Source organism: Dermacentor silvarum, chromosome 4, assembly GCF_013339745.2.
Source record: "Dermacentor silvarum isolate Dsil-2018 chromosome 4, BIME_Dsil_1.4, whole genome shotgun sequence".
Classification (NCBI taxonomy): Eukaryota; Metazoa; Arthropoda; class Arachnida; order Ixodida; family Ixodidae; genus Dermacentor; species Dermacentor silvarum.
Window position 1 is genome coordinate 229481207 of NC_051157.2, and position 25211 is coordinate 229506417.

Below are 25211 nucleotides of genomic sequence, written 5' to 3' on the forward strand. Positions count from 1 at the left end.
TTCAGTGGCCGTTGCTACCAGTGCGGCGGACTGGGGCACATCGCTCGTGACTGCGCAAGCACGTCGGGCCGGGGTCGAGCACGTGGTTCGGGAAACGGGCGAGGCCGCCGGTGATCCACCTTGGGTCCCGGGCGGCGATCTCGAACACAACCGGTGATAGCAGGTTACTGGCAGCTTTGGCTTGTCGCGTAGGAGATGTCGCGAACTCACAGGCGCCGTTCATCGAGCAAACGATAGCCCGAAAGGAGTTTGCTGCATTAGTGGATACTGGGGCTAGCCCTTCTTTATTTGGTGACGAGGTGTTACATCATCTCCAGGAGAACAATATCCGCTTACTTTCTGCCTTGCTTCCGGCACAGCACAATCGAGCGGTGCAGCTAGGCTAGTTATCCGTTGGGAGAGATGCGTCAGGCGACAACGCCTCGTACATCTTCCCAGTCTGTCCGTGCCTGTTATTTTAGGTCGAGACTTTCTTGCCAAGTCAGGTATTTTGATAGACATCGGCAGCGGAGGATACCGAGAGAACGGAACGGGTGCTTCGAAGTGTTTCGCAAAAGCGCCCGTGCCTGCGGAGACACACCAGTCTCCGGGCGCGACGAGAGCGGGCCACACCCAGCCACAGCCGAGCGAGCAAACAGCAATTGGTAAAGGCGATGAAAGCAACGGAGAAACGGTGGCACAACATTGTGCCGCGGTGTTGCAAGGGGCAGCGCACCCACTTTTGTCAGAGGTCAACAGCCTGCCGGAGAGAGAAAGGGCACGACTGTCATTGCTGTTGTACGAATGCCACACGATTTTCACGGACCGTCCAGGCCGCACTACGCTAGTCAGGCACAGGATAGACACGGGTGACGCTGCGCTGTGGAAATATAATCCTCGGCCGACAAGTTTGACTAAACGGAAAGCACTTGACAGCGCATTAGACGAACTCATCAATACAGGCGTTGTGGAAAGGTTGAACAGCCCATGGGGCTTCCCGGTAGTTCTAGTCCCGAAGAAGGATGATACTTATCGCCTTTGTGTAGACTACCGCAGGCTGAATGAGGTTACGAAGAAGGATGCGTACCCTCTACCCTCCATTTCCTCTTTAGTATCTAACCTAGGCGGGGCGAAGTACTTTACGACGCTCGATGCTAGTCGTGGATATTTTCAGGTCGAAATGGACGAGCGTGACAAAGAGAAAACGTCTTTCACTTGTCACCGCGGGCTCTTTCAATTCAAAAGAATGTCTTTTGGCTTAGTCGGAGCTCCCGCTACTTATCAGAGGTCGATGGACCGAGTTCTGGGAGATGCGAAGTGGCAACATGCTCGCGCATATCTCGACAACATAGTGGTTCATTCGAAAACATTCGACGCGCACTTGCGCCACTTGAGAGACGTCTTAGACAGGCTGAGGTCCGTGGTTATCATGTTGAACCCCAGTAAAGCTCAGATAGCTGCGACCAGAATAACGCTGTTGGGATTCACGCTGGACAACGGCCGCATTCTGCTGAGTGAGGCTATACTGAGGTACCCGTCGCCAAAAGATATCGGCGAACTGAGACGCTTTCTGGGATTGGTGAACTTTTATCACCAATTCATTCCAGACTTCACGGCGGTGCAAGTGCCTTTAACAAAGCTCTTGATGAAAGACGAGCGTTGGACTTGATGTCAAGAGTAGGAGGCGGCACTGCACGGCCTCACAAAGGTGCTTGCTGAGACGGCAGAGTTGCAGCTGGCCGACTTGAATAGGGAGTTTGTGATTCAAACAGACGCAAGCGATCTGGGTCTAGGTGCAATTTTGCTTCAAGAGTACGGAGGCATTCTCTGACCGGTTGCATTCACTAGCCTTTCATTGACGCCGGCAGAAAGGAACTACTCGGTGACAGAGAAGGAGTGTGTCTCGCGATAGTTTTCGCTCTGCGAATATTCGACTATTATGTCGACGGAGTGGCATTCACGACTGAGACTGACCACATGGCTCTCACTTGGTTGAGATGCTTGAGTGAGCTGAGTGGCCGCCTGGCGCGTTGGGCACTGCTGCTGCAACGTTACGACTTCACCGTGCGCTACCGCAAAGGAAAAAGCAATGCCGCAGCGGACGCACTTTCGCGAGCGCCAGTCCGAGGCAAGGGAGAAACCCTGGCCGTAGCCCGAGTAAGGGACACGAAACAACCGTCGATCCTGGGCGAGAGCGTGAACCACGTAGATGTTGTCGGTTCCACAGGAGTTGTCTTCAGCAGAAAGGAGCTGTTCGAGGCTCAGCAGAAGGATCCGTTTTGTCGAAAAGTGCTCGACGGGCTCCGAGAGCCGGGCGGCGCGGCCGCCGCGCACATGGAGGCAGCTGGTATTGCTGTCGGTGCGGGGCGCTCAGGAACAGCTGGTAATGCTGTGAGCGCGCTGGATTCCTATCTGCTGAATTCCAACGGCATCCTGCTGAGGTATATTCCCACCGAGAACGACACAAGTGAGGCGTTTAAGGTGGTGATACCGCGCGCATTGAGAGGAGCACTGCTACGCTACTTTCATGACTCGTGCATCGCTGGACACGCGAGCGGCCCCAAGACTTACGTTAAGTTGTGTCGCTTCGCTACCTGGCCAGGCATGAAACGGGACGTGATTCGCTTCGCTATGTCCGCTCGTGTCATGTGTGCCAAAGCGTGAAGCCCCGAGGCGGACGACCGCCCGGCTTCATGCAGCCTATCGACAGCCAGACTCCCTGGCAAATCGCGGTGTTTGACGTCATGGGACCATATCCCACAACACCGAACAGGAACACATTCTTGCTGGTGGTCACGGATCACTTCAGTAAATGGGTAGAACTTTTCCCCCTACGAAAACTGACGGCATGAGTGATCATGGATAAGTTGATGGAGGTTTTCACCAGGTTTGGTTTTCCGGAGCCGTTGATAACAGACAATGCGTCCTACTTCACTGCGAAGGTGTTTGTTGACCCATGTACCGCACTTGGCATTAACTCTTTTCCTACCATGGAAAAATAGGTGTTTTTTGTATGTTACGGCAGATCTTTCTTTCTGAAGGAACTACTGAACTCAATATTTCATGTAATACATAAACAGAAAGCAAATTGAATGCACTTTCCAAGCATAAAATTTTATTAACGAGATGTATGTCATAAAAAATATATAAATTGTTCAAATCAAGATTGTGCGATAAAACTGAACGATGTCTGTAAAGACACCTGTATCAACTAAGAAAAAAATGTTACGAAAATTATGAGATATACAAGATGAATTGCCATCTATTGGGCACTATCTCCGAAAAAAATCAATATTATTCATTGAACAGGTATTTCGCTACAAAAATTGAACTGCAAGCACTACAGTTGGGCGTGCCGGGCTGCGGCCACCGATGTTCCTGGCTGGTTTGCATCGTCGTCGCCTTCAGACTCAAAATCCGACGGAAAGTCAGGGTCCTCAGACTCGCTGCTATTCCATGTATCGATAAGATCAGCCGCAGAGGCAGCGGAATATCAATTTCTGCGATCTCCCGCCGAAGTGTGCGTGCCGTTTCTGGAGCCGAACATTTTTGTGTTCTGCTTCGACGATCGCGAAACTTCGGAGTGCGTTTAAAAATGACTGATTCATGGGAAAAAAGCAAACTGCTTAGAAAACTAAAATATGGTTCTCCTGCTTCACGTCCCATGGCGCAGTGTGTCCGTGAGCGGCGCAGAAGGTCTCGAAAGCGATGTTTCAAACCATTGATAGCGGACAGCCCTTTTTTCGTTCTCTTTGACGATCGCAAAACTTCGGATCGCGTTTAAAAATCACTGCCTCATGGGAAAAAAGCGAACTGCTTAGAAAACTAAGATATAGTTCTCCTCCTTCACGTCCAATATTGCAGTATGTCCGTGAGCGGCTAGAAGGTCTCAAAAGCGGCGTTTCAAACCATCGATAGAGGGCTAACCATGCCCAATGGGTGCAGTATGGCAACAGTTAAGCTCAACAAAACGTCAACCTACCATGCTCAGTCAAACCCCACTGAACGAATTAATCGCAACATCAAATACATGCTTGTCGCGTTCTCTAAAAGGTACAAGGACTGGGATAGCTACATTCCAGGGATCGGGTTTAAATTGCGATCGACAGTGAACCGCTCGACTGGGTATGCGTCCTCTTCTCTCAACCTGGGGAGAGAGCTGCCGAATCCAATGAATAGGGTTCTCGCGGATCGCAGCGGAATGCCAGTCGCGCCTTCAGCACAAGCTGAATACGCGACACATCTACGTGTCAAAATGACGGAAGCTTTACATAAAGCACGCCGTAATCTTTGCACTGCTAGGACACAACAGAAGGCGCAGTACGACCGCTCACATCGGAATGTCCGCTACTAAGTGGGTGATCTGGTGCTTCGACGCCAGGACGTTCTCAGCGATTGGATTCTAGCAACCAGTTAGCTGCTTCGCTGGCGCCGAAGTGAACCGGGCCATACCGAGTGCAAGAGAAGGTTTCCTTGCTTGTTTACCGGCTCGAGAACAAGAAAGGAAAGCCAATTGCATACCGGTACACGTATGCAACCTGAAACGCTACGTGCCGCGTGATGAGCAGCGGGATGACGATCAGGCCTTCCTCAACCGCTATCGGTGAGAGAGAGCAGTCAGAACCGAATGGCAAGCTCGCAGCCGCGCTACAACTTGCGCAGCAGGCAGAAGTAATCCGATGACAGCGAGTACATTTGTAATTTCAAGTAGTGCTGCTTACCGCGTGAGCATACAGCTGCGCCGTGCTGGCACCTTGGCAGTTCTTGCTGGGGAAGCGAACACCTAGTGACCACGGAACGCTGAGTATAGATGACGAGTGGTCGCTCCAGTCTTCAAGTACCCTCACTGGCCACGACAGGAATATCGCGTGAATGTACGACGCGTGGGTATGCGGCGTGCGGCTTGACCAAAAAGTGCTGCGAGGGCCAGTGTGGTGATTATCTTGTGCTGTGAATCGAATTGATGATGATGATGCGTGCAGATATTCCGTTGTAACGGGCGTCGAGGGTGTTCCCGGATCTGGCCAACAATGCTGCTGATCACATGTGTCGCTCCATGCAGTTGGCTATAACAATTTATTTCCAGGGGCAGGGCAAGACGAGAGACGGCCGTGCGAACTGCCTGCAGTACTCGCAGGAACAACTTACGCACTTGCAGCGCTGACGGCTCTACGCCGGTCTTGCAGCCACCCGAACCGCTAGCCGGCGGCTGACAGGTGACCTCCCCTCTAGCGCAGCCTGGGGCGCGGCACTGAGAGCCCCCTTCGAGCCCCGACTACAATCCTGCCTCACAAGCCCGAGCAGTGCAGCTGACCTCCGAGTCAGCATCAAGTGTCCGCCAGCTGAGGGCACCACCAGCCCGACGCTCAAGCCGGCCTTGGTGGGAATTTAGGCCGTCCCTAGGTGCCAGCCTCAAAGTACGGCGGCCTTCTTAAGGGGAGGAGGATGTGGGGAGCCCATCTCCTGCGTACTCTCGTCGTTGCGTGCGCACGTTGCGGACGCACAAGGATCCAGCGCAGAAATGAGACACAGGGTTCGTACAGGTTTACAAGGCAAAAATTCAAGGATATTCCAGGACCTGTCAGGTTTTTTACGACTGAAAGCGGCATCCAAAGTAAGATTTCTTTACTCTAAATTTCCAAAAATGACTAACTTTATTAATTACAATAAATAAATGTATATCACAATTATAATGAAAATTTCTAGCCTTGATAACTTCTCAAGATCACAACACATAATGAACGCTTACAACAGCAGCTGAGATTTCTCCAGTATAGGCTTGGTAAAGTTCACCAAAAATATTCAAAACATTCACCATAGGGTTATTGCGCTAAAATTAAAAAAAATAAATGTATATCCCAATGATATTAATAATGTCTAGCCTTGATCACTTTGCAAGTTCACAACAATAGAAAAAAAAAGTTCACGAAACAGAATGAATGCTCCCAACAGCTACTCTGACTTCTCCAGTATTAACTATGCAAGCTTACCCAACATTTCCAAACTATTCGGCGTAGCCTTGCTACACATCCATTATATATAACAAATAGATGTATATTGCAATTTTGTAAAACATGTCTTGATGATTTCTCAAGTCCGCAATATTAAAAGTTAGCACAACGAACACTCACAACAGCTGCTCAGGCTTCTGCTGGGTTGGTTCATCAAACATTTCCAAAACATTCAGCATACCGTATTTTCCGGTGTATAAGATGCATTTTTTTTCTTAGTTTTTCGGCGGTGCGTCTTGTAGAATGGTGCGACCTATGTACGTCCTTTTTTTTTCTGGAAAAACTGCCGTCAAAATCTGATCCGATGTTATGGCCACGCAAAGCGCGCTGGTTGACTTAATTGCTATGGGTTCTGTACGCACTATTGAGGTGCCGGGTTCTCGTGATCAAGTTCCCGAGCACCGTGCTAGAAGGATGGAGCAGAAACGCAAGAGGCGGTAGGCCGACCGCGAATCGATCGACCCCAAAGACGTATCTGCAGATCGCTGTCAAGATATGGCACGCGCCGCTGCGCAAACTATGGAGTTGCTATGAGAGTACAGGCAGCCCCCCCTCCCTCCCGGGCTGCCTTCCCACTTTCCTCCCTTGTGCGCAATTCGGCTCACTGTCGCATGCTTTCACTCGCACATAAGCATACGGCGCGCGGGGACGATGTTATCGCCTTTGGACTTTATACGAAACATCGCAGCAACCCCGATGGCACAAATGCGCCTGGAGTGGAAATATATTGCACCCATACGCTTGCGCGTAACCCGCGTTCACGGAGCGACACGTGTCGTTCCGTGACACAGTGACGTGTACACGATGATGACTTGTACACGGTGATGACTCGGTGTAGTAAGTGAATTACTACACCGAGTCATCATCGTGTACAATTTCACTTCGACGACATGATTTTCGCTCAAGGACGTTGAAGGTCGACTCACCGATGAGACATATAAGGCTTTCGCGTAATTAATGTTTATTTAATTATTTTTAACACAGCAATTTGTCGAAAATGAGGAGTTTACAAAGTCACGAAGCCATCTGAAGCAAGAAGGGCAAAGTTTAGGCAAATCTATGCACAAGCATCATTCCCATGCCGGCTGAACCGTCCTGTAGACACTAGCACTAATTATTGTATGAAACTCTATGACAGAATTGCCCGTATGAGTGAGCAGCCACCCTCACACCTGTTTCGCTAATAGAACCACCAATAAAGCCTAGCTTATTACCTGTGTCACACGGCCACTTTTGATTGCGATCGTGCCCAATCCGGATCGAGTGCTGCTAGGCAGTCGCTTTTGATTGCAAGCTTGCTCGATCCACATCCAAACAATTGCATCTTGATTACGATCGTAGGATGTCAACCATGCAGTTACAAACGATCAGCAGATGATAATAGCCTTACTCACAATTACAAATAATTTTCTGAAAATATAATTTATAATAGGTTTTATAATACAATTTTACGAGCTTATTAGACAAATCTGATAAGTGCTCGGGACCCGCTAGCAACAACTGGTGCGCTTGACGTCATCAAAACTCTATCCGGATTGTTGGACCAGACTGCAGCAGCGATCAAGAAATTTGATCCAGATTGGGTCTGATCACAACTAAAAGTCACTGTGTCAAATTGGCAGAAGCAATAAAACGTAAGTGACAATGCCAGTGGGCTTTCGCTAGACCCTCACCCGCAGAGTGGGTGCTTTGAGAGCTCGCTCCACCTGGAGGTAGCGGCCGTCGGATGCCGTCGCACTGTGCACAGCCACCACCGCCTGGTCGGCCTCGTCTTCGTCCACCTGTGGGGAGGGGCCCCCCGTGGCCAGAGTGACGGTGGCTGAAGCACCTGTGGTCGCAGCATTCACAGCCAGGTCACCCAAGGTCTGCAGCACCCGCGGGTTGCGCAGCAGGGCACTCGTACTCTCCGCACCCGACGCATTCTTCACTATCACCTGCACAGACAGTACTCAGAATTCAGTTGGCGCCAAACCATCCAAAGGGCACAAATGCACTCAGCCAAAGCGTTCTACTCCTGCGACGTATGGCGCGGCCACGCGGAACCCATCTGAAAGTGATCTGCCGTGGGTACAGAGTCTAGGCGCACCCAGGGCTTTGCCACTTAAGTTCGTGTTGAAGCGAGAAGTGCAAACGCTCTACCTAACACCAGTGCTTTGACAGCGTGTGTCCACAGTCATCGAGTGAGATGTGTTCAGGTTTGCCGGTTGACACCGTGCTTGTCAATTCAGTTAATAAGCGAATGTTCACAAGTTTGTACGACCGATAAAACTACTATCCTTGCTTTGTATAGCTGTCACTAATTGGCTATAGCAACTGATGCTTCGCCTTTCAGGCGAAACTGATATTTATCACAATTTTTTTATCTGCAGTGAGGATGTAGTCGTACCCTGGAAACATGCTTGAAACAGTGATAGGGGATCGCAATAGCAATTATACGCCAGCATTTGTGGCAAGCAGACAACAAGTGTGGCTCTAGCTGTTTGAGAGCAATATCTTGTTTATCAAGCCTAAGTTCCTGCGGTGCAAGTGTTGAGTTAAACTATTTCTACAATGATATCTACATGCTTTTGTAGCTTCTTGTCCAACCGCTTTGGTCACATACAAATCCTTTAACCAAGTCACCGCTGTCCTCGAATGCACATATGCGAGGCAAGGTGCCGCAACTGTGCAGTCCACACCTTGCAGCGAGCAAATGCAGCCGTTGGCCCGGCGCAACACAACCGCCAGCACGATCTCGTGCAATAATTACTAGAGGCAACTGTGGTGCTGTAAACAAACACTATGGGATGCTTACACAACTTTTACTACCTCGCAATACAGTCCAGGCTGGCAGGCCACCAAGTGATGTATCCGTTGCTGCTCAGCTGGCTGACGGGACTACCGCCTATGCCTTGCTCTTCAACCTGACCGAGGACTTTAGCCAGGCTGCTACAGATTCGACCGGACCGAAGAAATTCTGTCAAGCCGAAAACATCTAGCCCCTCCTCGAACCAGTGCAACTTCTTCAAGCTGATCACCGACAGAACTGATAAAACCGAGCAATTCACACTGCTTCACCAGTGGGCTTGGATGCACAAACATGATGGGATGCTTAAGCAACTTATTCCTCGTAATAGAGGTAAACAATTTCCCTAAGTTACCTTATACATGCTTTAGGTCCAATCACCCCTGCATTGCCGGGTTTGAAGCCCCAAAGCACTGGTTGTTAATGCTGCGCGGGGATGTCAAAACAAACCCCGGCCCAGCTACTGATGACGTGCTTAAACAGCTGCTAAAAACGGTCAAGGACCTTAATGAACTGAAGAAGACCGGCAGACTGGTGTGTTGGTTGTTTCCAGTCTTATTTTAAAAACAGCACTACCGACCCAGAAAAGAGAGTGGACACACGCGGCGCTGTGTGTGTCCACTCTCTTTTCTGGGTCGGTAGCGCTGCTTTTAAATAACCTTAACGAACGTTCCATTCGTATTGAATCTGTACAACAGACAATGCAATTGGCTCTTTCAGGAATGAAGACAGAATTGTCACTGAAGCTGTTACCGATATCGAAAAATATTAGAGAAAGTAGAATGTATGATGATGAAGAATTTGGTGTATTGTGGCGGAAGGGCCAAGTATGGCTAAAGAGTGCCAATGGAGTGATGAATTACCAAGAGGTGGTTGTGACACGGCTGTAAAGGGGCCTAAAAGAAAGTCGCTGTAAAGTCTGTAATACCTGTGTCACACGGGCATTTCGAAGGCCTTCCAACCGATAGTCAGTTGACTCAAAGGTCAAGCTGCTACACGAGCGGTTTCGAAGGCCGTCGAGTCAATAGTCTATCGAATCAACGGAGCACTCCACAACTCTCTCGAAATCTCGATGGCCTTTGAGCTGCGGAAGCGGAAACAGCGCGAACATACCCTCTCGTTCACAGTGTGTTCGTACTCCCCATGGCTAGAAAGAACAAATCGAACCAAAATGCTCTAAAAATACTATATATGAGTGTTATTATTATTCAATAAAGTATTTTTGCCACTTCGTATGTGTGAACTGCACATACTCTCGACAACAGCGACGTGCTTGTGTTCATTCCTTTCTCCATGTTGTCTAGTACACTCTCCCTCTACTCCATGTGCTGCCGGCTGCCGTCATATTGCCGCCATTTCGCCGTATAAACAAACAAAAGAAATTATAGTGCTTTTAAGTGGTTTTAATGTTGTTTACCTTTTGGCGACATGAAAACGAAAATAAAGATCCGCAGCGCCACACAATTTTGCGAGAAACGCCTGAACCACTCAACGGCCTTTCAAATGTGCCGTGTAGCAGCGCGACAACTCCTTTGAGTCGATAGAGTTGTGGCGTTTCGAAGGCCGTCGACTGGAAGGCCTTCCAAATCTGCCCGAGTGATACAGGTATAAAATCCATATGTAATAAAATTGTGGAAATGACCAATGAAGTGCACTATAAACACAAAAAATACATGGTGAAACGATGATAACATGCACTACAATATGTCAGAGGTGAAAATTTCCAAGACACTACTGCATTTCCAGAGCCCTTGAAACGCAAGAGCCTGGTAGCGTGTGCGATATAAAGCGATACTATAGCAGCAGCAGCCTCTTGCAAGAGAATACGTTAAGAATCCCTAGTGCTTATCACTTTCAATAAACTAAAATCAATTCAAAAAAGCTTAAAACTGATTTACTATCAAAAAATGGGTCTGCTCCAAGGAACATTGCCAGATGGTGAGCTCTCTGTAAGCTAAAGGGAAGTACTTTTACGTAGAAATTCAGCTTTTTGGCATTCTAGCAAAACATAAAGGATGCTGAGCCTCTCACCAGGTCTGCAACAGGTTGGAGGCTCATCACCAGTCAGCAGAAAATTTTGGGTGCCATACGTGTGCAGTATCCCGAGTCGACGGAATATGACATCGCTGTGTCGTGTTTTTGTTTTGTAGGTATGAACACCTAACTGTGGCTTTATTACGTAGAGCTTATTATTAGTTTCAGCATCCCACAAGCGTTGCCAATGGTTTTTCAGTTACTTATGTAAGAAAGGTTTAAGATCGTCGGCTATGACAGCTGCAGTAGGATTAACAGCTTCCGAAGCAATTGATGTAGCGATTTCGTCAACAAACATATTACCAGGGTCCTTCTATACTATCCATCTGGTCACGAAATTTCCCAGAAAGTTTCATATAGGGACAGAAAGTGGCACCAGAGGCACTGGCATAAGTAGAAGGGGAACAATCTGTCGCGCCAGAAGGCCGGGATCTGCGATCGTGTAAATCTTTCATGAGGCAAGGCACCTCTCCCACCATTTATTTCAGCATGTTTGCAGATTGAACATGCAACGGGAACATTTGGCAAAATAATTTATTGTGCGATGCGTTTGTGTTTAAATTATAATTGGCGCCATTTTATGATTGACATGGCCACCTTTCCCCCTAGAAGACTTCCTCTTACAAACCGTTTCAGTCAACTGTCTCTATTTGCACTTTTTCTAGTTACAGTAGAACCCCACTGTTACTTTTTTCACGGGACCGTAAAAAAGAACCGTAAGAGCCGGGAAACGCAAGAGCTGGGAAACAGGAAAAATTGAGAAATGGGAGTAGTGTTGAACTGCACACAATATTATTTGAATTCTTATGTGTAAAAAAAGTAGTTTCGCCTGACAGCCGAAGTATCGATTGCGATAAGCTATACAAAGTAAGAATAGTAGTTTTGTTGTCCGTATAAACTTGTAAAGATTCGCTTATTAACTAATTAACAAGCATGGTGTCAGCGCCCACAGGCAAACATGAACACATCACACTTGATGAGCGCGGACACGCGCTGTCAAACGCTCGCGTGAGGAATTTAAGCGCGGCTGCAGAAGCAAGCGAAGTGACCTTCGTGCTGTTCTCTATCGCTTCAACGCAAACTGAGCACCGAGAACACACAGCACACACAAAGCTACGAGCCACCGACGCACCTACACTACGTAGACTCTGCCCCCACGCAGACTGCTTTCAAGATGCGGCCCGCGCGACAGCACGCTGCCGCACAGTATGATGCCAGAGCACAACGCTGCCCGCTATCCCTCCCCCCTAGCTCCCTTGCCGGTGCCTCGAGCACAACGGAAGAAGGTGCGCTTCCACCCCGCTTTTCTTTCTTGCACGCGCGAGATTTAGACGCGGTCGTCGGCTCCCCTCGCACGCTTTCACTCGCACATACAGCACATGGCGTGCGGCGACAGCGTTATCGCCCTTGGACTTTATACGGAACATCTATGAACCAAAACCAATTTTAGGACTGCATAGTGTCATAGACACCATCTTTAAATAGCAAATGCGGATCTCAAGGGCCATACTTTTGCTGGCGGAAACCGAAAATACGTAAAAAGTGTCGCCCCCGGCACTTTGCGCGGCCAATGCCATGGTCAAGCAACCAAGCCAAGCGACATTAGAAGTCAAAATGGCCGCTCGGGCCAGCGCGGTGTGGCAGTTCGCAACGTATGATGCGGGAACGGTCCTGCAGTTGCGACGTAACAGCGGGGTTACCAATGCGTTGAGTTCTATGGGTGCTGTGCCGGGACCGGCCGAAAACGATGTAACAGCCGGGAAAATGCAGCACCCGGGAACTTAACAGCGGAGTTCTACTGTATTTAGATAAAATAGTTCTATTCAAGCGAAGTTTGTATTGCCTTACTCGTGTCGGCGTCGGTGTTGATGTTGACATACAAAAAAACACAAGCCACGAGAAAATAAAAATTGCTCGTCGAGCTCCGGAATCGAACCCTCAACCTCCAGGTTCCGAGACCAGCATGCTAACCGATTCAGTGACTGTCGGTTCATCATACGGGTTTTATATGCATGAAGAAGTAGACATGGCGCCCGCAGCTGGCGCGCACGATCACGCCATCATCAGCCTATATTTATGTACACTGTAGGATGATCCTGTGATCCTGTGTTCCTGTGATCTCCAATTACCCCTGTCTTGCGCTGGCTGATTCCAACTTGCGCGTGCAATATCTCCTAACTTCATCATACCCACCTAGTGTTCTGCCGTCCTCGACTGCGCTTCCCTTCTCTTGGTATCCATTCTGTAACTCTAATCGTCCACTGGTTATCCATCCCACATATTACATGGCCTGCCCAGCACCATTTTTTCCGCTTAATGTCAACTAGAACATCGGTTATCCCTGTTTGTTCTCCGATCCACACCGCTCTCTGCTTATCTCTTAACGTTAGGCCTAACATTTTTCGTTCCATCGCTCTTTGCGCGGTCCTTAACTTCTTCTCGAGCTACTTTGTTAACCTCCAAGTTTCAGGCTCGTATGTTAGCACCGGTAGAATGCAATGATCGTACACTTTTCTTTTCAACGACAGTGGTAAGCTCCCAGTCAGGATATGGTAATGCCTGCCGTATGCACTCGAACCCAATCTTATTCTTCTGTGAATTTCTTTCTCATGATCAGGGTCCCCTGTGAGTAATTGACCTAGATAAACATATTCCTTTACAGACTCTAGAGGCTGACTGGCGATCCTGAATTCTTGTTCCCTTGCCAGGCTATTGAACATTATCTTTGCCTTCTGCATATTAATCTTTAACCCCACTCTTACACTTTCTCGGTTGAGGTCCTCAATCATTTGTTGTAATCACGCCATAACCCCAGCCAATTACAGGTAAGGTGGGGGGAGACCCCACCTCCGGAGCATGGAAAGGGTATGATTGCGGCAGCAGGCCCGTGAACGTCTCAAACGCTCGGCATCCCCTTCCTCCGGAGGAGGGAAAGGGTATGATCGTGTGTTTGCTCGCCTCGCACCTGCCATTTCGTTGACGCTGAGCCGTGCTCCCTCAAGGGCTGCAGAAGATAGCGCCAACCTTTCCTTTTCTCATAACGAACCACTTAGTAGTGCTGTTTCCCGCCAGTTCAGGCTCGGCAGTCAGATGGGGAGGCCGCGTTTGGTTCGTTCTGCCAAAGAGCAGGCTGCGTTGAAGGAACGGCAGTGACAGCAGGCCCGTGAACGTCACAAACGCTCAAAAAACTAACCAACGCCTCCCCTAGGGTTGGACAAGCTTCGCGTGCACCTCTGTTCCCAGTAGGCGAGGGGTACTAACTTTTTTTGGTAAGCGGTTAGTTATTAGTTGATTAATTAGTTTAGTGAGTAAGTTATACATAGTTCTTTAGTTACTGTAGTTAGATAGGTTATTAGATGTGGAACAATTTTGTTATTTCAGTTAGATAACTTAAATAATTAGTTCTGTTTAACTAAATATCCTTTTAGTTTGCTAGTTGGGTAATTAGTTCACTTAGTTTTGTTAGTTACCTTAATTATTTAGTCACTTTAGCATATTAGTTATGTAATTACATTATCAGTTCAGTTAGTTTTGTTACTCTAGTTTATTACATTAGTTCTTGAGTTTAGATAGCTGTACAGTGCACAAAATGAAACACCAGCGGCTAAAAGGAGCAATGCAGGTTTTTTGTGCGTAACTACACAACAGTGCGACGTGAACTTGTTCTATAGTTGGTTTCTAATGATGGAGTGTGAATTATGAATGAAGCCGCTGTTGGAAATGTAACAAAGTGTTGTAGCTGTTTCGAAACTGTTCGCATTTAGGAGGGGACACGGGTCTCAAAAACCGAAAATCGTTATAAAAATAATTGGAGGCTTCGACATTAAGAGTGAAATGCAATAGCATTCAAAGATCCCTGGCTGCTTATCAGGCAACTGCAACTTGGCCTCCCTATGCGACACTGCTGTACGCTGCCAAGAAGGCGAGCGCCATCTGGATGGTTTTTTTGCAAGGAGAGAACCATGGCGCACCACTGTGGTAGAAATGCTGGAAAACAGGCTTGTGCTCGAGTTTCCCCTTGTTTTCTTGTATATTCAAATTACAATCCGATGCCATTACGTCCGTAGGCTGTGGTTAAGTCATATTTACGACCACGCCTACCCGCGGAGGGCCTGTGTGGTTCAGGATGATTTTCTGGCCGGACAACGCACCCGACGCCAACACCAGGTTTTCTGCGACACGCTATCGCGTTAAAAATCAGGTTTTGGAAACTACAGTCGAGTCCCACTACAACGAAATACACGGGAGACGCGAAAAATTTCGTTGTGGCGGAACTTCGTTGATGCGAAATTAATATGTATATTGACCCGGTTCGCAGAGCAGTTTGCTCTAGAGGAACAAGATGGCACCTTCGGCGGCGTGCCATACGTTGTCTCAGCAAAAGCGCACGAATATGAAACAACTACTGCTTCTGCCCTGCTACTGTTCAATCAGCTGTCGGAAATGCAAACTGGGTGTTAGCTAATGCACTGTGCCCGATTCATGCTGTAAAATGTGTAATGATAAAGGGAAGATATCCGCGATAGTTAGCTGCAAAAATAGTGATTCGCATAATAAGGAATGGAATCAACCTGTGTCGCCGTGCTGCCGGCCCTTCGCGATGCACGGCTTTCCTCGACGATAAAAAAAGATAATTCATCCGCCAGCGCTGTTTAGCTAACCTCCAAAGAAAGGACTGCAACTCCAGAACGTCGGCACTTAAGAGGGAGTACCGCTCGTTACTTCCACTTACTGGCATAGTAAGCTTCTCGCACGTTATCTACACACATCCACGCCTATTCGCATGCAAGCGTACGCCCACCCTATGGCCAACTAATCAATAATAAGTGAATGGGCACACACTCGAATCAATGTGCCGAAGCATGAGTGACGGTTACTACACCGACAAGACACAATCAAATGTTTGAAGCTGAACGTTTCGTGACGGTGCACAGAGTAAGCGAGGGACTAGCGATAATACGTCTTTGCTACAATGCTACCGCAAAGTACAGAACATTTACATTCTAAGCTTTGTGCTCAGCAAGAACAAATCTATCGCAGCAGAGCACACCCGCGAGCGATTAGGCTAAAAATAAACAAATAGTGGCCGCACCGAGGAACTTTACTGAGTCAAACATGACAAGCCGCTGCTTCAATATGTTTGCCAAATAACGAACGAAGAGCACACTGATCCTGATTTAATTCATAAGCGGAAAGTTTGGACAGCTTGGAAAACATTTCTAGCCCCGCTTTTAGTACAAGCACGGCTGCTCGCGCAGTTTGGACAGGCGTAAAGAGCTCTGAAAGCACTCGCATGTCCTCTAAAGCTGCAGCCAAAGCTTCATGTCGTCGACACAGTCACCGTCTACAATACGCGTCAAAACAGAGGTTTGCTGCGCCGCACCGGCGTCATGTGCTTGCGTTGTAAACATGGAGGCAACGGAGGCAGCTGAGGCAAGCAATGGATGCGTAAACACATGATCAAACACGGCAGCGCCCACAAGAGCGCCGGGAAAAGGGTCAATACACGTATGCTAAAGGGCAAAGCCGCGAACGAAACCAAAACCATCGTCCGGGGAATCTACGCGATGGCGTGGGGGCAAAGGTTGAGGTACTGAAGGCGGTCAATAAAGTGTCAACTTCACAAGAGAATGCATTTCGTGCCGCTGTTACAGCATTTTTCATACCTTGCGGCCGACTTCAAATTTAAAGGGAAACTGAAGAGGTTTTAGAATTGGAAGTTTTACGGGGGTTTGCAAGACTGACACAGTATAACTCCTGTAGTTATTTTCTCGATTATGCACGTAGCAGTGCCGCAATCGCGCTTTAAATTTTCGTTCAAGCTCCGCCCCCTTCGCACGGCGAGAGTAGTGGCGAAAGACCGGGTGCGAGGATGACGTGGGTTACGTGCGCACTCTCTTCGAATCACGCTCCTAACGAATACCTAAGATGAAGTCACGATCGTGTTCGACATCAGAGCCCGTTAAACGACGCCTGCGGCTTGTTTTTGCTAAAGTAACCTTCAGTGACTTCTGGCCTCTTAAACTGTCATTTTCGTATTCAGGGGTGACAAACTATACAGTTAAACCTGCTTATAACGAACCTCCATATAACGAATTCCTGGATATAACGAAGTTTTTCTATTCCCCGCCGTTACTCCATAGAAGCACATGTATTTGAGACCTCTACGTAACGAAGTGGCAGCGGGAGACCCCCTCAATACTATAACGAATTTTCCCCTCCGACAACCTGGAGATTTCGCCCCAAATTTTGTCATTTTTGCGCAAGCCGCAACCGGAAGCCCCTTCTCCTCCGCGACGGAATGCAAAGCGAGCGCACGTGTGCGAGGCGGCCCTGCATCCCTCGACCCGGCAATCTTGCCGCTGCGGGCGTGACCTTTCCCCCTCCCTTCATTCATATCTGATCCTGCCGCTTGCTGCAGCTGGCCTAGCCTGCCAAGCCGGCACTCTCTCCTTTTCCAGTTGATGTTGCCGACGCGCTGGTACACGCTGTGACACATCACACTAGATGAGCGCGGACACGCGCTGTCAAACGCTGGGGGCGTGTGAAAGCGCCGCTGGAGAAACGAGTGAAGTGACCTTTGTGCTGTTGTCTATCGCTTCAACGCAAACTGAGCGCCGAGAACACACAGCACGCACAAAGCTACGAGCCGCCGACGCACCTACACTCCTAGACTGTGCCCCAACGCAGATCGCTTTCAAGATACGGCCCACGCGACCGCACGCCGCCGCGCAGTACGCAGTTGATGCCAGAGTACAGCACAACGCCGCCCTGCTATCCTTCCCCCCTCGCTCCCTTGCCAGTGCCTCGAGCGCAACGGCAGAAGGCGCGTTTCCTCCCTGCTTTTCTTGTGCGCGCGAGATTTAGACGCGGTTGTCGCCTCCCCTCGCACATACAGCACACGGCGTGCGGCGACAGCGTTATCGCCCTTGAACTTTATACGGAATATCTATGAGCCAAAACCAATTTTAGGGCCACAACGCGTCACAGACACCATCTTTAGATAGCAAATACAGATCTCAAGGGCCATACTTTTGCAGGCGGAAACCGAAAATATGTCATAGTTGTTGCCCCCGGCACTTTGGGCGGCCAATGCCATCGTCAAGCCACCAAGCCATGCGACATGAAAAGTCCAAGTGGCCGCTCGGGCCGGCGCGGGGTGGCAGTTCGCAACGATGATGCAGGAACGGTCCCACAGTTGCGACGCAACAGCGGGGTTACCAATGCATTGGGTTCTATGGGAGCTGTGCCGGGACCGGCCGAAAACGACGTGACAGCCGGGAAAACGCAGCCCCAGGGAACGTAACAGCGGGGTTCTACTGTAACACTATACGACGCTACGACGCCATCGTGACGCTCGCTCTTCGTTTCCGATGCCATGCGCTTGTGCGAAACGACACGCGTCCACACATCCGGTACCTGGTGTGACATTCCAAGGATGAGTGCTTCGACGAAAACGGAAAACGGGTGCGCGTTACAATTGAGGGCGCATTAGAATTTAGTAAATACGGTAAGCGTTTCTTTTTCGAATTTTCGTGCCGAACCTGCATAAAACGAAATCCTCTTTATAACGAAGTTTTTCGGGAATTTGTCAATTTCGTTATTTCCAGGTTTAACTGTAATAATTAATTCAAAGTTCACTTTTTTCTAAAAGTGATTCAGTTGCCCTTTAACGTGAATGTCCGGCCAATCGCGAAACACTCATTTCGTGGTACATGCACCGTCGCAATGAAGCGGTTTGAATTACAGAAAAATCTCGTTACAAAAGACATGGTTACAAGAGACACTTGGTTATAAGAGACATTTGAAAATGTTTTGGTTGGTTTTCCTATGTTCGCCATGTTAACAACATCACATAGAAGAGACATGATTACAAGAGACACTCTGTTACTAAGGACAACGTTTTATGTCCCTAGAGTAAGTTCTTCACTATTTAGAAGAGACATAACCCAGACACGGATCTTCCATCCAACCCAGGATGGAAGATTCTGTGGAAAACTGCTGTGAAGATAAAGCTTGGGTCTGCATCCAAAAGGCTGCAGACGTTCCAGAATCTTTTGAGGAGTTCGTGTCTGCAGATGTGGACCTCGTATGCTCCGAAGAGATTACAGATCATGCAATCCTCGCACAAGTAAATGGTGCATGTGCCCTAGAAGATGAACCAGAGGAGGAGGACAACGATGAGGACATTGCAGGGCAGAAAGTGTCAGCAGTTGAGGCTGACAAACATCTAAAAGCACTTCAAAGTTATTGCCAGCCACAGGAAGGCTTGTAAAGTGAAGTGCTTTACCTCCAGAAGTTGGGAAAAAAGCTTATACAATTTTCAGTCACTAAAACTACTATGAATGACTTCAAGCCATCCTGAGCAATTTCCTGTAGATGTGTTCAAACACAGTTTGATGCCGATGTATAATAAAGTGATCTAGTGAACTACTCAGTGTTTTTAGAATTTTTGATTACAAGAGACATGTTTCCGGGTCCCTTGAGTGTCTCTTGTAACGAGGTTTTACTGTATCACAATTTCATTGCATATTTATGACAAAATTGGCAAGCTTGCGCTTACCAGAAGTTTTATTTCCAGAAGTCGGTCAGCCCGGATTTCTAACGCTTCACGGCAAGCAAAGGCGTTATGCGAGTCTCACAGTCCGTTAAAAGGGTCATCGCAATTTCATTGCCGTGGGCTCTCATAACATTTAGGACGAGATCAAAAGGACACATTACTTCCAAAGCAGTCACCAGAGTCAGTGTGCCTTGCGGATTGTCATTTTCCCCAGACGACGAGACGTTGGCATCATGTTGACAACAGCGGCTGTGGCGCAGCCACCACCGTATCTTGAAAGCAATCTGTGACGTGCACAAAGTGCGCGCCCGTGCGTACCTCATCTTCAAAGCGACCTGCGATGTGGGCAAAGAGCAACTAGTGCCGGTATGGTCGTATGCGCTGTGCTTTCGACGTTTAGTTCGCGTCGAAGCGAGAGACGGCACGGAAGTCAATTCGCTCGCTGTCATGAGCCAATAAAGGAAGAAAGAAAGAAGAAGAAAAAGCAGAAGATAAAAACAGAACAAGAAGACACGAGGAGTCAGTGGCAGAAATAAAGAAGAAAGAAGTTATAAAATAAGAGCGTCTGAATAAAAGGAATACAACATGAAAGCAGAAGAAGCGCAAAAGTGCACGCGCAGCTACGTGGCCAATGGGAGAAGGGACACGTAGCCGAAGAGAGCGGCCCAGCTACGCTCTGGGACGAAGGCAGGCAGAAGGAGCTGGAGGCCGGGACAGGACGGATGGATCGCGGAGACGGCGGCAACCCAGTGGAAGCTGTTCTTCGGCTGCCGCGGCCACGACCCGCGAGCTGTGTGGACGTTCCACCGGAAGCCGCAGCTACAGGCTGACGGCACCGCTTCCCGGATTCCCTGCGGCTACGATCCGCAGGCTAGCGGAGTTGATCGGGCGATCCAGGCGCCTCGGTCACCCCACCGTCCTGACCACCGATCCAGGCAAACAGTGGACCGAACGTCGGACACAGCGACTTCGAGTCTACGACGAATCGGCGGGCCCAACGACGTGTCGGCGGAAGCCGCGACGACGACGTGACGTGGCCACGTCGAGGGACTTTGTGTAAATATTTTGGACATGAATTTTCACATCTGAGGACTTTGGGGAACTTCTAGACTTAACTCGTGCTCTAAATTGTTTGTTTTGTGCTGTTGTCTTTGCTGTTTGTTTTTACGATTATAAATGTTTGTTTTAAACGTTCGACTTGTCCCTGTCCGTCTTTAGTCCACCGAAATCCGTGACACTCGCACCGATTTGCTGCACCTCCTCACTACAGCATGTTGACAGGGGGTTTCTGCGGTCATCGAGCGAGATGTGTTCATGTTTACCCGTGCTTACGTAACACCGTGCTTGGTAATTTAGCTAGTAAGCGAATGTTTACAAGTTTATACGGCCGATAAAACTACTATCCTTAGTTCTTATAGCTGTCTCCTAATCTGCTATCGCAATCTATGCTTCGCCTTTCGGGCACTGGGCACTGTATATTGGGTTTTGCAAGAGGTGACCCGTAAAACGAGCAATCGCAGGGAATTGTGGGGCACGCCGTCTGCTAGCAGCTTCCGGTTCGACGGACGAGGCGGCGGCATGCCCGGCGCACATGTTTTTCTACGCGGTTTCAGCTGTCAGTCGTGCGAAGCTTTCCGTCCGCTTTGTCGACCATAAATGTACCATTCATGCAGCTGATTTCTAGGTTTCAGTTCACTCTGGGCGCGATGATGACGAGCCAAGAAAGGCAAGGATACGCTTTTATTCATAAAGGAATTCTGGTTTTCGTTTCGGCAGCCTTTTTTGTTTCTGCACGGTTTAGCTCTACGACATTTTCCGTTGCTTGGACGCACCGTCACTGACTGCTCTGCCTGCGGGTCCGTCAGACAGGTGAAAAAGCTATCGTTATCCGATAATTTATCAAGCGCATAGAAGCATTACTTAGAAAATCGGGTGCTGAGGCGATGGCTACAGCGGGGCATGCTGCTCTGTCATCGTAGCTCAAAACCGATATCGTCGGTATAACGGCACAACCAACGCTGAAAATGATAACTTTGCGTGCTGTCAACGGAATTCTCGGTCGAAACTCTAGGTTCATTTGAAGTGGTACGTCGTTAGACGTTCTCGCGTTTTTGTCAGCAATGGCCGTATCGCCGTTATATTACGGCTGCGCATTATCTCTATCTGTGCTGAAGGAGCTAAGGTGGTCTAGTTGGTTACGAGTATTATGTATGTATCTCGCTGTGTCCCGCTTAAATTCGTGCTGTAAAACCTCGTTTCATAGTACCTCTATATGTGCATGCGAGTACTGAAATAGTTCTGGTTGCCTGAGTCAATGTTAGAGAAAGAAATATCTTGGGGAATCATTCCGTGTCGGCCCTTACACAGCTAATCGCCGCCTGATAAGTGGCACAGTACGTTCATTTTCGTTTTGTTCACGCATTGTCTCTGCCTTGTTACAGTTTTGAAAGTGGCAGCCATTCCTCTGATGCTTGTGCACAGCTGACTCAGCAAGGGTTGCTCCAAGGCAGTTGTTACATGCGTTCACCTTTAACGCTTGAATTTGAGCAGCCAACGACTGAACAGCCGACGATAGTTTTTCCTAGGCACCTACCACCCGGTAATCTTCCGAGTGGGACAAGCCGGAATGCAAGCGCAAGTGGCTCAGTTGCGCCGCTGAGCACGAGCTCGCGGGATCGAATCCCGGCAGCGGCGGCCGCACTTCGATGGAGGCGAAATGCGAAAACGCCCGTGTGCTTGCGTTGTAGCGCATGTACGCAAAGAACCCCAGGCGGTCAAAATTAATTCGGAGCCCTCCACTACGGCGTGCCTTATGATCAGAACTGGTTTTAGCACATAAAACCCCAGAAAGAAGAACGGACTGCAATCGCATCAATTGACTTCAACGGCGAAGCGGTGGCGGCGGCTGCGCTGACTCGAACCGGAAACAGCTAGCAGACGGCGCATCCCAGACTCCCTCGCTATTTTACGGGTCACCTATTAGCAGCGAGAAGTTGGAGTGGCGCCCTCTACGAGTGACGTCACGGCCAGGACGGCGCTCACTAGGCTGCTGCGCGCGCTCATTCCCTTCATGCATGGTTGGGGTATTGGTGGCTCGAGCCGTACTTATTGAAGGATATGCCGGCTTCTTTTTACTGTCATGCCTGAACGGCAGTTTCTTCTTCAAAACCGCGAGTCGTGAAATTTTGCGGTGCGGATATCGCAAACTATGTAGCAATGACGGGGTATACTGGTTTTGCAATGCGTATATGCGCAGCGTCTGTCCATAAACTTTGCGTATAAAGAATGTCTGCAATTTCAACACACAAAGTTGTGTATGATGCTCCGCAACACACTTAACATTCCCTTAGTGCTTAGCTATGAGAGACATTGCATTTTACAAGGAAGAAAAATCTTCGTATTGGTACAGTGAAATCTCGATGATACGAATGTCACGGGGTCACGGAAAATATTCGTATTAGCCGAAATTCGTATCATCGAAACAATTAAAAGTAGCTAAATTAAAGAGTCGGGGGTGAACTCACTCAGGCACGCGCACGTAAAAAGCATTTACAGTATAGATCACTTATAACGTAACTGTTTATAGCGCAGAACTGGCTACAACGCGGCCTTTTCCGACTCCCGTTTACCCTCCCATTGAACTCCATGTATACGCATACCGCTTACAGTGCAGCCGCGTGGGACGAAATACCGGTTATAATGCGGCTTCCGCTGGAAAATCTCGCCGACAAGGGCGGTAGCGACCACGCTTCTCAACGAGGTACGCCCACCGACGGGAGAGGAGATCAACGAAGGCGAAGCGGAGGAGATGCATGAGACGTGGAGCATGAGTCCAAGAGCGATAAAATCGTCACCGCGCGCTGTATGTGCTAGTGAAAGCGCGCCTTTCTCGCGGGGGACGCGCGCCTTCACGCACGGAGAGCAAACGCGACTTCCGTCACGGCCGGGCGCGCCAGTCGAGCCCGGCCCTGCTTCTGTCGCGCGAAAGCCCGGGGGGGGGGGGGGGGGGGGGGAGGGAGGGAGGGGGGGGGAGGCGGGGAGGCGACGCTGTGCTGCGGGGCACCAAATGCGTATCTTGCAACCGGGCGCAAGGGTAACTGGTGACGCAATCTACCACCGAAAGGAGCAAAGCGGGAAGGCAACGCAGGAGGGAGGGAACGAAGGACAGGGGGCTTCTACTCTGCCAACAGATGCGTTCTTGTACTTTGCGCCTGTGCCGGCTGGCGGGGTTGTCGCGCGCACCGTATCTTGCAAGCGATCTCCACACGGCTCTGACCTTTGTATACACTGTGCTTACGCCGCTCAGTTACCGTTGAAGCGATAGACCGCACGAACCTTCGCTCGCTGCGGCGCAAAAGCAAGATAAGCGCCACCGCGTCAGCGTCAAACTCTTCGCTCCCAGTCGCGGCCTCCGCGCTGTCCGGCGCCGCATCCGCGCCTCCGCACCAAAAGAGAAAGGGAAAAAGCGCGTGACTGCGCGCTGTTCTTTTTCGCGGCCGTCGGTGGGGCGGCGTTTATTCGTATCAATCGACGCGGGTCGAAAATCGATTCGTAACAACCGTTCTCTTGCACGTTGCAAAGTAATGGGGCTCAGCCGAGACCACAGAAAAATTCGTATCATCCGGAAATTCGTATTAGCCGTGATCGTATCATCGAGATTCCACTGTATTTGATGTCAATAATATCAATGCGTGTTAGAAGGAAACTGCACAGCGAATCTTCCATGATGATTCCTATTACTATGATGTTCTAGTCAAATATGGCTACTTTATTAATGCGTAAAAGGAAAAGTTAGGCACACACTTTGCATAAAAACGCTTGCTAATACTTTCACTGTTCTCTGAAACAGGCACCCAGAAAAGGCATTGCTCATGGCTGTTCACACGACGGCGCATTACGTATAGTATGTATATACTTCACGAATACCATAACAGCAATCACTTGAAAGAACAGTTTCGTGGTTAAGATCGAGAGCCTATCAACTGCAAGCGAGAAAATGTTTCATAGTGACCCTCAGTTGCCTTTGTTGACATCATGGCACAGCTCTTACGCAACTAAATCAACCGACTGTTCTTATAGCGAGGTATGCATTATTCGCAATACTCATCAGTTCACCAGAATTCGAATTGAAACCATGAAGCAGTTCTTTAAGAGCCAATTGCAATCCTAAGGTTTACTCGAGGCTCTACAGCGCCGCTTAGGCTGCGCTGAAGAGGGAAATTCAAATGCCTTCTGCCATGTCTCAATCCTGCGTTAACTACACAAACTGAGAACTATTCACTTCGTGGGTACATAAAAGAGAACCTCACATACCCGCCTCATAGAGAAGACACCACAAGCCTGAAATGAATTCACTTGATTTTTGACCTCCACAGGGGAATAATGATATCTTCAATAAGCCCCATACTGCTAATGAATGAAGCTTCGCCTTCTTTCTAGCTGCAGCCATATGGTCCAAGAGGCATATTTCACTAAAAATTTGGGCCGAGCAGCCTGTGTCAGTTCGCCAAACAGATTCGTGATGTCTGTTCCTCAAGAAACAAGCAGCAGTAAATTGCACAAGTGAGTTGAACGTGTAGCACAGAACAGTGAATAAATATTGGTACATTGCTTGGCGTATTCTGCAAATAGAAAAAAAAAATTAAATTATGGGGTTTTACGTGCCAAAACCAGTTGTGATTATGAGGCACGCCGTAGTGGGGGACTCCGGAAATTTGGACCACCTGGGGTTCTTTAACGTGCACCTAAATCTAAGTACACGGGTGTTTTCGTATTTCGCCCCCATCGAAATGCGGCCGCCGTGGCCGGGATTCGATCCCGCGACCTCGTGCTCAGCAGCCCA

The 25211-nt window shown here is 48.9% G+C and overlaps 1 protein-coding gene across 1 annotated transcript in view; it reads right to left on the reverse strand.

The window, feature by feature from the left end:
• The window catches only part of LOC125945147 (uncharacterized), a 414471-nt gene that overhangs the window by 281789 nt on the left and 107471 nt on the right, over positions 1 to 25211 (reverse strand). The window contains exon 8 of the mRNA XM_049666722.1: positions 7664 to 7924. Within this exon, the coding sequence (XP_049522679.1) occupies positions 7664 to 7924 (261 nt within the window). The remainder of the gene's footprint in view (positions 1 to 7663; positions 7925 to 25211) is intronic.